The sequence below is a fragment of the Oncorhynchus keta genome, chromosome 17 (assembly GCF_023373465.1).
Source record: "Oncorhynchus keta strain PuntledgeMale-10-30-2019 chromosome 17, Oket_V2, whole genome shotgun sequence".
NCBI classification, from domain to species: Eukaryota; Metazoa; Chordata; class Actinopteri; order Salmoniformes; family Salmonidae; genus Oncorhynchus; species Oncorhynchus keta.
In genome coordinates this window covers 4,819,900-4,834,476 of record NC_068437.1, presented here as the reverse complement: position 1 = coordinate 4,834,476, position 14,577 = coordinate 4,819,900, and the positions used below count along the sequence as shown (strand labels likewise).

At 43.7% G+C, this 14,577-nt stretch overlaps 1 protein-coding gene across 2 annotated transcripts; it reads right to left on the bottom strand.

Moving 5' to 3' along the window:
• Window positions 1-5,412: 5,412 nt before the first annotated feature.
• faxdc2 (fatty acid hydroxylase domain containing 2) lies at window positions 5,413-14,038 on the bottom strand. Of its 2 annotated transcripts, none has more exons than XM_035790443.2 (9): window positions 13,907-14,038; window positions 12,444-12,520; window positions 11,920-12,017; window positions 11,627-11,730; window positions 10,905-11,026; window positions 9,477-9,682; window positions 6,602-6,707; window positions 6,179-6,345; window positions 5,413-5,590 (listed from the first exon to the last, which is right to left on the bottom strand). In XM_035790443.2, the coding sequence occupies exons 2-9, from the start codon at window positions 12,516-12,518 to the stop codon at window positions 5,434-5,436; spliced, it is 1,035 nt and encodes a 344-aa protein (XP_035646336.1). In that variant the 5' UTR covers window positions 12,519-12,520; window positions 13,907-14,038; the 3' UTR covers window positions 5,413-5,433. The 2 variants fall into 2 exon arrangements, with proteins under 2 accessions (XP_035646336.1, XP_035646335.1); XM_035790442.2 differs by lacking the exon at window positions 13,907-14,038 and adding an exon at window positions 13,391-13,875.
• Window positions 14,039-14,577: the final 539 nt, after the last annotated feature.

Genomic DNA, 14,577 nt, shown 5'->3' with positions numbered 1-14,577 from the left:
GGCGAATGATTTCCACAAGCCACAAAGGATCAATGACGCACCCTTCCGAGCATGGGCTGAATCAGGGGTGTTTTCATTACAACAATTTGTTTTGCAACAGAAACCGTTTACTCTAAACGCTCTTCAACATGACATAAAAGCTGTTGGGTTTTTAAATGAAAGTTGTAGTTCATTTTAATTGTATGGTTTCCAGGCGTTTACTTTCCGAATAGTCTGCGAAGTGTTTGGCGCAAGCGTCTATAAATGATGGATTTTTCCTCTAAAGTGGCATGAAATTCACAGGGTTCCTTCTAACTTCTACCAGCCGTGAACTGAACTACAAGTTCCATTTAAGAAAATAAACTTGACAGGTTTTGCAGTAAATTATTTCTGTTGCAAAACATTTTGCAACAGACAATGGCTTGCAAAAAAATGGTCATAATGAATACACCCCATGTCCACAGGGGGAAAGGCATAAAGGAGTGTCAGAGGCCACGGACGCGCGCGACGAGCATCCGTTCTCAACAGAGCACAGGTTGCTTATTGAGAAACAGCCACAAGGTTTTCCTCACAGTGCGTCGGCCCTGCCGAACATTTCCCGTCTCTGGGAGACCACCCAGGGATGCAGCCTCCACTCCCGGGAACGGAGGCCCCCACTGGATAGCAGATCCGCACCCGTGTTGAGGCTCCCGGGTAGTGTGCACACTGCTCTACAGCAGTAGGGAGCGAGCTATGGATAAAAGGGGGCGAGATTGCAGCCCTCCCTGTCTGTATGCCGCCACTGTCCAATTGTCGGTCCTCACCACCACACGTTGGCCTGAGAATGGGAGTAAAGGCATGAGTGCTATATACCCAACCCCCAAATTGAGCTGCCCTCGCAATGCATACACCACCCTCGGGGGATGCATCTGTCGTGATCACCTTGCAGGATATAACTTGACACATGCTGCTGGTCCCTCCACCGAGCCAGAGCCCGTAGGCATGACAGGACCGGTTTAGGTGCCGCAATGCGTCCAAGCGAGTGTCTATCAACCGCCAAAGGTCGCAACAGCCCGAGGGGGAACCATGGCGATCATAGAAGTCACCATCCCCAATAAGCGCAGGCATTGGCAAAAAAAATGTGGCCCAGCCTACATTTGGCCAAGCAAAGCTGGAAACCGGCCTCCCTAACTCAAGAAATGGAATGCGTTGAGATGGAGTTGAATAGCTCTTCTCTTGATTCAGTATGGGTGTGTTTAACACCCCCTGCTTCCTTGCCCTCGCTACCACCAGCCAATCATCCCAGATGTTTGTGAGCATTCTGAATTTATAGGACCTGGGGTGCTTGTTTAGGGCACGCAGGATAAAAATGGGAAGCAATGTCTCACCCCTTTTGCGAACCAGCCGTCCTGGGCCTCTGACATAGGAGCCACTTGGATTGCCTCCTTCTTAAGAATGGAAGAAATCTCCGACCCTCAAAACGGGGTGCTGATGCCTCAGGAAGAGCAAATGTAATGATGCTGTAAAAACGTGAGGGACGCACAACGAATTGTAGCCTGTACCCCAACGTCAACGTTCGCATAATCCAGGACGACAGAGAGTCTCCCGTAATGCGCTATGTAAAGTTGTGTAATGGCACCTTGTGGACTGTGGCAATTTGTTTATTTTTCCATGCCTCTTTTGTTTTTTCAGCACTGAACAACCGTGGAACTTGGCTACCCCAAGTTTAAACAACGTGTCTAAGTGCCAACGTTTGCCTGAAGCCCGGTCCACTCTGGGCTCGAGGGCTTCGGCTTCCAGTGTTTTGGCCATGCTATTTGGGAGTACTATTGTCACAGCGAACATCTGGGGAGGGGACCGTGCCATCTCTCCTGTCATCGAGCTCTGTGCACAGGGACTGCTGCCTCCCCTGCTCTGCAGAAGGACCAGCTTTCACTTTGCCCATGGGAGCAAAACAGTGCCTGTGCCAAGCAGACTGGTGCAGACTGAAGTCAACTTGGAGTCGTACGATGACGTGTGGTCCTCCCACTGTGACTCATCGGGAAAGCATGCAGTTTATTATAATTTTTTTATTTGGGAACATGGGAATTTAACCGCAAAATGCATTTTTATGTGCACTACGTCATCAAGCACAGACATTTGTCCGCAACAAGTCAATTTGATGGAAACATCACTGGTGGGAAAATAATACTAGAATAGTCGCATGAAAATCTGTTGCCAATTGGATGGTAACCTCGCTACTGTTGGCCCCGTTCACCTGGGTCAAACAAAAACACTGATTGGTTGAAAATTAGTGCCTCCCACTAGCCAGGCGCTGGCTGCATGATGCAGCTGGTGAGAAGCAACTGGCGACTGCATGTCCTTTGATCACATGGTTTTTGTAAAGTTCATGCAGTGACAATTTTTTATCCCTGTATACATATTTTGAAAGGCGACTTAGTAAAATGTTATCCGCTCGAACGCGCCCAATTATACCATGCCAATCCAATTTCAAGACCATATACAGTACCGGACAGAAGTTTGGACACACCTACTCATTCAACGGTTTTTCTTTATTTTTACTATTTTCTACATTGTAGAATAATAGTGAAGACATCAAAACTATGAAATAACACACATGGAATCATGTAGTAATCAAAAAAGTGTTAAATCAAAATATATTTGAGATTCTTCAAAGTAGCCACCCTTTGCCTTGATGACAGCTTTGCACACTCTTGACATTCTCTCAACCAGCTTCATGAGGAATGCTTTTCTAACACTCTTGAAGGAGTTCCCACAAATGCTGAGCACTTGTTGGCTGCTTTTCCTTCATTCTGCGCTCCAACTCATCCCAAACCATCTCAATTGGTTTGAGGTTGGATAATTGTGGAGGCCAGGTCAACTGATGCAGCCCTCCATCACTCTCATTCTAGGTCAAACAGCCTGGAGGTGTGTTTTGAGTCATTGTCCTGTTGAAAAACAAATGTGTGCAAACCAGATGGGATGGCGTATGGCTGCAGAATACTTTGGTAGCCATGCTGGTTAAGTGTGCCAGGAATTCTAAATAAATCACTGACAGTGTCACCAGCAAAGCACCTCCACACCTCCTCCTCCTCCATGCTTCACGTTGGGAACGGCACATGTGGAGATCCTTCGTTCACCTATTTTGCATCTCACAAGGATACGGGCGGTTGGAAAAATAATCTCACATTTGGACTCTGAGAGACCACAGGACAGATTTCCACAAGTCTAATGTCAATTTCCTGTGTTTCTTGGTCCAAGCAAATCTCTTCTCTTTATTGGTGTCCTTTAGTAGGGGTTTCTTTGCAGCAATTCAACCATGAAGACCTGATTCACACAGTCTCCTCTGAACAGTTGATTTTGAGATGTCTGTTACTAGAACTCTGTGAAGCATTTATTTCGGCTGCAATCTGAGGCTGGTAACTCTGATGAACTTATCCTTTGCATTAGAAGAAACTCTGTCTTCCTTTTCTGTGGTGGTCCTCATGAGAGCCAGTTTCATCATAGCCCTTGATTGGTTTTGCGACTGCACTTGAAGAAACTTTCAAAGTTCTTGAAATGTTCCGTGTTGACTGACCTTCATGTCTTAAAGTAATGATGAACTGTCATTTCCCTTTGCTTATTTGAGCTGTTCTTGTCATAATATGGACTTGTTCTTTTACCAAACAGGGCTATCTTCTGTATACCACCCCTACCTTGTCACAACACAACTGATAGGCTCAAATGCATTAAGAAGGAAAGAAATTCCACAAATGAACTTTTAACAAGGCACACCTGTTAATTGAAATGCTTTCCAGGTGACTACCTCGTGAAGCTGGTTGAAAGAAGGCCAAGTGTGCAAAGCTGTCATCAAGGCAAAGGGTGTCGACTTTGAAAGATCTTGAATATAAAATAGATTTTGATTTAACACTGTTTTGGTTACTACATGATTCTATGTGTTATTTCATAATTGTTTTCACTGCTATTCTATAATGTAGAAATTAGTCAAACATTCAGAAAAATCCTTGAGTAGGTGTGTCCAATATTTTGACTATCTTAAAGAGATTAAGTAATACATATTTTGGGGGGGACAGTTAACTGGATAAACCATTGATCCATGGGGGCGGCAGGAAGCCTAGCGGTTAAGAGCATTGGGCCAGTAACTGAAAGGTTACTGGTTCGAATCTCCGAGCTGACTCGGCGAAAAATCTGTTGTGCCCTTGACCAAGGCACTTAACTCGAATCGCTCTGGATAAGAGCTTCTGCTAAATGACTTAAAATGTCATTCTGGTTTCTGGATCAGTCACATCACTGATGGATGATGGATGGATGAATACTGTAGCAGACTACTGATTATGAGAGAATTGGAGTAAAAAAATTGAATTTACAGATGTGATGATGAATGCTGATTGTGTCAAAGCTTTGAAACAAATGAGATGTTGGTTTTTTTGTTAAGGTTTTATTCTGCAACAATGGCACAGTTTATGAATTACGGGTCATGTAAAAATCTATACTTACTCCCAAATCTCAACCCTACAGAGCACAACCCTTTAAGGACCAATTTATCAATCAATCAATACAGATCATACAAATGGTGACAAAGTTGATTGTATGGTTTTCCATAGACCAGAATCCACAAACTTACTAACAATAAGCATACTGTAATAACCTTATATTAGTATGTTTTTCTCCAGTTACACAGGAATCACTCAAAGAACTGCATCTTTAATATGACTGCCAATTACAGTAATAAAGTGCCGTCCAACAATCGGATTATAAAATGTAAGATTGAAAATTAAAAAGCGGTATGTCCCGTCCTTATCTCCAAGCAGCAAGTTTATACTTAACAGCGGAGAACAAGGTTAGACTGAAAAGGTAGAAAGTGCTACTGCTAGGAACATTATAACAAGATGAAACAAAAGTCTTCTGATCGTGTAGGTAAAAAGTAGTAAATTACCACCATGTGTTTTCAGTGTAATGAGGTGCTCGATTCAGGGATAGGATGTAGATGCACAAAGTAAACAGCATATCGGGTCAAACTTCCGCAACAACTAAAGAGCGTTGGAGCACAAGGATAAACTTGTTTTTTGTCCCGCGGCTACCACGTTGTAAGAGCGTGAAGCAAGCCCGTGCACATGCGCAGATAGCGGGTGTGACTGTGAGAGCAAAGTCTTGCATCTTGCGCATCACAACATCTGCGTTGCTGCTCGTGCAACGTCATTTTGCTGACTCTACCTTTAATAAGAACTCCACTGTCTCGACTACCAAGATTAGAAAGGAACCGTGGGAGAGGAGCCAGCCCAGTGCCAGACTTGAGGATGGGAATACTGATTGCATCTCTATAATCTCTCCTTTCTCTGTGCACTTGATCATAGATTTTCCTCTAGCTCATGCTTACACCAATCCAATGATTTTAACCGTATGGACGAGTGCACACTACAGGAGTAAGGAGAGATTATCGGGATGTCGGTGGAGGTCAGAAGTGACGGGGGAGAATCACTGGACCTTCTTGGGGGGGTCTGGGATGCTCTCGGTCAGAGGGGTGAGGCTGAGCAGCAGGGTGTGACGCTCGTAAGCCTTGGTCTTCCTGAAGTTAGCGTCGGTCCCATGTAGCCTGTCCAGAACCCCCAGGACTCCAAAGTTCTGGTTGAACCTGCAGAGATGGAGGGTAGGGGACATAATTACTACAAAATAAAAACAGTGTGCTGTTCTTAATGTTTCCTCCTTTGAATTTGACATGTACATTGCCTGGCTAAAGCCACAGACTCGCTGTGTTTCAGGCAGGCTAACTTGTCCATGGAACAAATCCCAAACCAACCCCACTCTTTTGCACGTATCGACTCCCCTTTTCGGATCGGGAAGGATTAGATTTAGTAAGCGTCAGCATTATTACAGAAAAATTCCACCTAGCCTTCAGAAGAGATATGTGGAGGAGTTATTACCATACTTTTAACATCTGCCATGGTCGGGAGAGTCAACCAAGTACAAACAAAGAACTGGACAGGGATTCACAGTAATAAAATGAATATGCCAAGAACAGTGTGCCCTATATCAGTTAACATACCAAAGTCCCCTCTGGGAAAATTAAGTCATTCTGGGATGTCCCAAATAGCACCCTATACCCTTTATAGTGCACTACTTTTAACAAAGTCCCATGGGGCTCTGTTAAAAAGTAGTGTGTTACATAGGGAATAGGGTGCCATTTGGGACGCACACCTATCTTGCATAAGACAGGACTCACTTGAGGTGGTGGTAGTCGTGGAACTCAGGGGAGGGCAGGAAGGGGAGGTGGTAGCCACAGTGGGAGATGGTGGTGCTGACCAGAGCCAGAGCGTACCACAGGGTGGTTGTGACCAGGTGGGAACCCAGGATAACAGGGCCGATCAGGGCAGGCAGCATGTTGGACAGCTGGGGGTGGGGCAGGACCATCAGCAACATGGTTTTACATTGTTTAGAAATATGGTAAGAAATGATCTGCTTACAAGGTTATCCACAATGCAGCGTTTCAAGCTACGGTCCCCTAGTTTGACAGAAAGAAAGAAAGAAAGAAAGAAAGAAAGAAAGAAAGAAAGAAAGAAAGAAAGAAAGAAAGAAAGAAAGAAAGAAAGAAAGAAAGAAAGAAAGAAAGAAAGAAAGAAAGAGTGGACAGGCATAAAGTGCTCACCACGTGCTCCAGAGGATGGGCGTAGAGAGAGACCACTCCGATGGGAGCCGTCCACTCATGGTGCTGCTTGTGGAAATGCTTGTAGAGGGCAGGATGGTGAAACAGCCTGGCAGGGAAGGGATCACAAGTTAAATGTCAGAGAGTTATCAGACGGTCGAAGATACTGTCAGGGTGAGTTGTATTTTCACTCTCAGCTCTCTAACCAAAAGTATAAAAGGCAACATGGTGTTGGTCCCATGTTTCATGAGCTGAAATAAAAGATCTGGGAAATGTTCCATTTGCACAAAAAGTATTATTTCTCTCACATTTTGTGCACAAATTTGTTTACATCCCTACTTTGCCAAGATAATCCATCCACCTGACAGGTTTGGCATATCAGGAAGCTGATTAAACAGCATGGTCATTACACAGGTGCACCTTGTGCTGGAGACAAAATCCACTCTAAAATGTGCAGTTTTGTCACACGACACAATGCCACAGATGTCTCAAGTTGAGGGAACGTGCAATTGGCATGCTGACTGCAGGAATGTACAAGAGCTGTTGCCAGAGAATTGAATGTTCACTTCTCTACCATAAGCTGCCTGCAATGTCATTTTAGAGAATTTGTCAGTACGTCCAACTGGCCTCACGACCGCAGACCATGTGTAACCACGCCAGCCCAGGACCTCCACACCTGGCTTCTTCACCTGCAGGATCGTCTGAGACCAACCACCCGGACAGCTGATGAAGCTGAGGAGTATTTCTGTCTGTAATACTCATTCTGATTGGCTGGGCCTGGCTCCCCAGTGGGTGGGCCTATGCCCTCCCAGGCCCACCCATGTCTGTGCCCTTGCCCAGTGATGTGAAATCTATAGATTAGGGCCTAATGAATTCATTTCAATTGACAGATGTCCTTACATGAACTGTAACTCAGTAAAATCGTTGAAATTGTTGCATGTTGCGTTTAGATTTTTGTTCAGTATAAGTTCTTTGCCACAGCATTGAATGTGCTTGTAACATTTCAAATCTAGCACAAAACCATCCTTTTTGTCGTTCCATATGTTATGTGATAATGCAACATGTTCATGTTGTCCCTTTACTCAGTGCATAGCCAATAAAGCACTAAAATGTAAAAAATGGTATGTGTACCTTCTACAGGCTGATACATTCTAGCTGCCTATTAAACCAGAGGTTGACTCCTCTCTGGTGATGGGGTCACCAAAAAACAGCACTTAGAAAGCATTTAATACCTTAAGTGATATTTCTGGGGATAAAGGCTGTAATTCAGCTATCGGCACTTTAACGTGATAGAGATGTCTAATCCCTGGTTCACTCTGGCCTTGCAAGATGGCTTATGTTTTGACCAGGGCCCAGGCACTTGGAGGCAGCTGGAGAGTGAACAGAGATAAGGATGAGAATATACGGTACCTAAAGAAAATATGTACACCCTTTGACTTTTCCCCACATTTGTTGTGTTACAGCTTGAATTTAAAATGTATTAAAGTTAGTTTTTTGGGGGGTCACTGGCCTACACACAATACCTGATCATGTGAAAGTGGGATACTGTTTAAGACTTGAAAATGGTTGTCCAGCAATGATCAGCAACCAATTTGACAAAGCTTGAAGAATTTTGAAAAGATTCAAATGGGCAAATGACCGCAAATGAAAGCTCTTAGAGACTTACCCAGAAAGACTCACAGCTGTAATCGCTCTTAGAGACTTACCCAGGAAGATTCACAGCTGTAATCGCTCTCAGAGACTTACCCAGGAAGACTCACAGCTGTAATCGCTCTCAGAGACTTACCCAGGAAGACTCACAGCTGTAATCGCTCTCAGAGACTTACCCAGAAAGACTCACAGCTGTAATCGCTCTTAGAGACTTACCCAGAAAGACTCACAGCTGTAATCGCTCTTAGAGACTTACCCAGAAAGACTCACAGCTGTAATCACTCAGAGACTTACCCAGAAAGACTCACAGCTGTAATCACTCTCAGAGACTTACCCAGGAAGACTCACAGCTGTAATCACTCTCAGAGACTTACCCAGGAAGACTCACAGCTGTAATCGCTCTTAGAGACTTACCCAGGAAGACTCACAGCTGTAATCGCTCTTAGAGACTTGCCCAGAAAGACTCACAGCTGTAATCACTCTCAGAGACTTACCCAGGAAGACTCACAGCTGTAATCGCTCTCAGAGACTTACCCAGGAAGACTCACAGCTGTAATCGCTCTTAGAGACTTACCCAGAAAGACTCACAGCTGTAATCGCTCTCAGAGACTTACCCAGGAAGACTCACAGCTGTAATCGCTCAGAGACTTACCCAGGAAGACTCACAGCTGTAATCGCTCAGAGACTTACCCAGGAAGACTCACAGCTGTAATCGCTCTTAGAGACTTACCCAGAAAGACTCACAGCTGCAATCGCTCTTAGAAACTTACCCAGAAAGACTCACAGCTGTAATCACTGCCAAATGGGATTCTACAGAGTATTGACTCAGGGGTGTGAATACTTAGTAAATTAGATAATTCTGCATTTAATTTTCAATAAATCTTCTAAAATTAAAAAAAAAAATAAGAAAAAAGTAGGGGTAATGTGTGTAGATGGGTGAGAAAAAAACAGCCATTTCCTCCATTTTGAATTCAGGCTGCAACAACACAATGTGGAATAAGGCACGGGGTAGTAATACATTCTGAAGGCACTGTCATGAGTATCTTGTCTTTGGAACCTCTCAGAGGAGCGTGTCTGTTTCCCCATATGCATATGTCTGTCTATTGTTTGTCTATGAAACATCGTAATCGTTCGCTTATCTTTGGGTACAGCATTTTCCACACCAATCAATTATTCCTGACAAGGCACTGTATTGTATATGAGAAACCATGCTGCCCCCAGTCCTTACCTGTGCGAGTAGTAGAACATAAGCTCCTCCAGCACGGCGCAGAAGGCCATCTCCAACAGGCCTCGGTGGAAGGTGGGCAGCTCTGGGCCGCAGGGATTCCCACTAGAAAACATAACCGCCCAGCACACCACCACCATGGGAACAGAGATGAAGAGCTGGTTGAAGACCACCGTCTTCACCGCGTGGCGCAGCTTCACTGGGTCAACCTAGGGGATGGGGACAGTTTTAGTGGCAAATGTCAGGTCTCCGTTTCCTTCAAGTAATCAACTATCATCACCCAATTTCTGCAATCATTAGTCTTCTTGTTTATTGTTCACTTAGTTGAACTTGTTTTGTTTACTTCAACGTTTTTCAATGTCTGCTAGTTTTTAAGATGTAAGTAAGGGGGTCTTATTTGATTTTTTTTTTAACCATCTTCCAGCGGCTACGCTCGTTCGTTGTGTACCTAGAATATAATTTCTCTAGCCGGCACCATCAATCTTTCTTAGGAAACCACAATGTAGCACATGACAATAGTAATTTGTGTCCAACTGTCTGAAAGAATTTGAATGGTATCCATGACAAATCCACAAATCCACAAATCAAACACTCGCTACATACATCACTGTGGAGCCGACGTAAACAGATCTCTGCTTTATAATCCGATAGAGGTGTTAAGTGCAGTTGGCAAAGTACAGCTATCCTCAGTCCGGTCTCATGTTTTCTGAGCTTTGCACCCTCACATTCAAAAATCATCAAATCAAATGTATTTATATAGCCCTTCGTACATCAGCTGATATCTCAAAGTGCTGTACAGAAACCCAGCCTAAAACTCCAAACAGCAAGCAATGCAGGTGTAGAAGCACTGACCTTTGAAACTCACAGGGCAATTCTTCAATATCTGGCTACATTATTTGGTGAGTAATATCTAGCTGCATTTGGAATATATTATAAACAGGTCATGTTTAATGACTGATAAGCACTTTGAGTAACACAATGTCACTCAAGTATCTAATCTTCCACAGATTGCAGGAGATGGCAGGGTAAACACTAAGTAACCAGCGGTCCTCAGTAATGGCAGTCGTTCTCTCGCTAGTGTCCTGTAAAACAACATCTGTTAATCAAACTCAGTAAGAGGACATTGGTCCGATCGACTGATGGACATGCCATTCATAGAGACCTGAGTTTTTTCCTGACCACGGGTGACCTGAACATGAACAGGAGAGAACCTCCTGGCCCTATTTATGATGACACTGAATTTCACAACACACATGCTAGTACAAACACACGCGCACGTGAGAGCACACACACACACACAACTCCTTTCACTAGAGTGAAATGTGAGGCTTTCATAAAGATGATCCTGATTAGAGCCCTTCCTGTTTACTGTAATAAATGGAGGTCATGATGAGATACAGGTGTGTAAAAACAGGATTAGACTGACTGTACCGGGTTGTTCTTGTCCACCTGTATTCTGTAACGGGTGATGAAGTTGGGCATTCCAGTGTAATCAACCAGCATGAGCAGAAGATTGGACCCCCAGAAAGCCACGAAAGGCACAAACATCGCCCCTGTTCAGCACAACCAAAATCAATGCATTACATGCAATACAACAACCGCATCATGTACACATGAACCAATTCAAGATACAGCAAGATACAGCATGCCCTGACATTGTCTAAGAACAGCTCAGCAGGTTTCACTCAATCAGTACATTAACATCTCATAAAAGTGATATAAAACCAAAGCTGGTGACTGAAGTGCCAAAACGGTCACTACTTTGCCTTTACAGTGCACTACTTTTGACTAAGGCCCATAGGGCGGTATGTAGGGAATAGGGTGCCATTTGAGACTCAGCCTTTACAAATCACATGACATCATAGAGATGATGTTTGTGCCTAATAATGGACGGAACATAAATATACTTCACAATTCTGGGGAGAAGAAGAAAGAAGCCTGAACTTGCTATGTTGTTTTGTCTTTATTATATCACCCAGATATCAGAGCTGTGGAACATCAGAATTCCATGAGAGAGTTGTACTGGGCTGCTCGCCACAGTCTAGTTCTTCCTGTTCCTTTGTGCAGCACATAATACTTCCTTTAGTTTACGTCGGATGTTATTTCCAGCGGGACACCGGGCTTCAGATCCCACCAGTTACATTGTCTCTTACCGGCATAGAACAAAGCTGTCTCGTGTCCCTCCCACCTCTGGTGCACTTTGGTCCACTGGTTTTGCCAGAAGTCTCCTGATGCTCCCCAAAACCTCTGCAGATGCCTGGGAGGCACAGGGAAAAAGGCTATGGTTACAAATCTGTGGTTGCAATAACAATTCAATATTGTGCTTATTACTCTAAAATGGAACAAATTCATATTATTCCAGTGGTCACAGTGTAAATATCGCATTGGTTAATGTTTGTTCTGAAATCATCTCTTGTCCCTACAGTGGATGTTTTGTTGTTATTACCATGTTAAGGAGTTCCCAAAGGCTGCCAGGACAAAGAGGCCAGATCCAATGACGATGACCGCTTTCATCACCGAGTCCAAAAGGCCTCCTGGGGCCTCCTATAGGAAAGAGAAAAACAATATTTATATAAACAAATCTGCTCTATGACCCAAAAGTCAGGTTGCCTTCGCAACTCTTCACTTTTCAATTGCTCACTCTCTCAAGTCACCTTCTGCAATGATCACTATTTCCTCAACCCACATCATCATGTGTATAAACTGTATCTATTCCCTCTGCACTGGATAGAATACAATGCAGTCCTACAAGTTAGACCTGTACTGACACGCATCCAGATAAGTACAGTCAAGTAGCATAGGTCACTCCTTTTAGCCTGCAAAACAATCGCACCTTGACACAGAGTACAAGGAGGGAAACGTTAAACAAGACTGCTACCCAGGCTAGAAAGAGACTGTCTATGACTCGGTCTGACTTGTTCAACAAATGCGTCGGAAACATCCAGATGTCAATTACACTGAAGAGCTTACCCGTCTTTGACTGCTTGGGTTCATCTGGACAGGGACCTGACCTTTGCTGTTCATTTGAGTGACGTCGCCCTTCATGTCTTAAAAGAAAACACCTTTCATGTATAATGCAGGGTGCCATACTCTTATGTAACATGTTTTCTTCTCACAAAGCCCTGGCTGTCCTGACGGGGTCAAACTTTATTGTCCACCTGCTCCGAGTACAACAAGTGTAGACTTTAACATGAAATGCTTACTTACAAAGCCCCTAAATATTTACCAAGTACACTCAAATAAAAAAGTAACACAATAAGATTAACAATGAGGAGGCTATATACAGGGCGCACCGGTACCGAGTCAGTGTGCAGGGGTACAGGCTAGTTGAGGTAAACTGTACATGTTAGATCAATTCCAATGTTTTATGATTGATTTATATTGTCCAAAGTCCTGTCTAATCGTATGATTTTACAACAATAGATTGTGGCTGGAATGTACAGTTGCCGGTTGATGTATAATCGGATTACCATTCATTTGAGCTCGACTTTCAAAAAAATTCTTGAGGATAACAAGCAAGATTGGCATGCATTCTACCAAGATTAGTGAAAACAATCTTACCGACGAAAATGATTCTATAGAAGTGCGCATCTATATTTTTGAAATGATAAGGTTGTTCTTTAACAAAAGCTTGCAGTGAAAAAAGGCTAAATCTAATCCAACCAGACAACAGTATGTTTACATTGGGCAGCAAAAGCAGGCTAGTGTAAATTCTGCATGCCAAGCATAGGCCTAACTAACCCAATATGTAGGCCTACTATTTAGGAGCCTCAACATTCCCCATACTTGTTAAAGGTCCAAGGAACTTATTCAGTGCGTTATTTTCAGAAGTAGACTGGATCTGCATCGATTCACAATTGCGATACGGTTCTAGAAACATAAAGCACTTTACTTTCATATCACATCATAATACACACCCTGTAGGCTACACTGTTTTGACCGGCTTTGCAGTCAAGTGTTTCTCAGCGATAACGCATTTCTGGCAGCCTTCTTTGTGTCACACGCAGGTGTTTGGCGCGTACAATACTAGTTAATTAGCGGTCCCTCGGTCTTCCACGCTATAACGTGGAGATGGTCGCGTGGGAACAAGAACCCTGTCAAGGTGTGTGTCAACTTGATGCTTTTTGAAAATTGTTTCTCGCTGATATGAAAGGTCCTTTGGTTCCCAAAACCGTACCGCAAGCAATGCGTGTCATAATGTTCAGACCGAGCGCAGGGGCTCTTACTGACGCCTTCCTCCAATGGTCAAGGACTAAAAACACAGTTGGCTAAATAGACTCAGACTGCCCTGTTGACTGATTTTTTATAGTTTGCACAAGGCTCAGTGAAATTGATTAGCCTGTAGAATACAGTAAACTCCAGATCAGTATCCAATCCAACGTCAATAGAAGGAGATGAGGGCAGGAGGTAGATACCGGTAGCCTGCTACTTACTGCTGTAGTTTCCTCGGACGATCGCAATCTGCGCAACTACGTTCCCAGTCGGTAGGTTATATACAGCCTATTCTTTCACATACAAGTCGCAGCTTCAATTGGATGGATTTCCAACCATACACGACTTATGATTGGTGGATAAATTGTCAGCTGACCGCGAAAAGACGCACAAGGCTGCGCGCTCTCCTTTATCTTCGTCTCGATGATGGCATTTGTTATCTTCTGTCTTCTACATGTGTCCAGGTGAAGGTTGAACGAACTGTTAATGGCCTTTTGTTATCGCCTTTCCCCTCAAACCCTGGCAGGGTTGAGCGGGGGATTGTTTTTATTCCCTGTGAAACGTTATAGCAGACTATACGGACTTCGCCTTTTCCTCTGGTTAGATTCAAGATTGGGACTGAATTGGGCCACTGTCAATTCCAGATCTGAAATTGATTCTGTGTTTCTGGACCAGGTTTAGTATAGAATAGAAAATGATAACTTTATTTTTCCCGTCTTATGTTGACTTTGTTGCACAACATTCAACAAGTGATGACCATAAACAGGAAAGGGTCTGAAAAATTCGGAGGAAAAGTTGGTTTTACATTCGGACATTCAACAGACATTCGCCAAAAGCCATTTCAAATTGTAAAAATCAATAACGAATTGATTGTCACAGAAACATACAAATG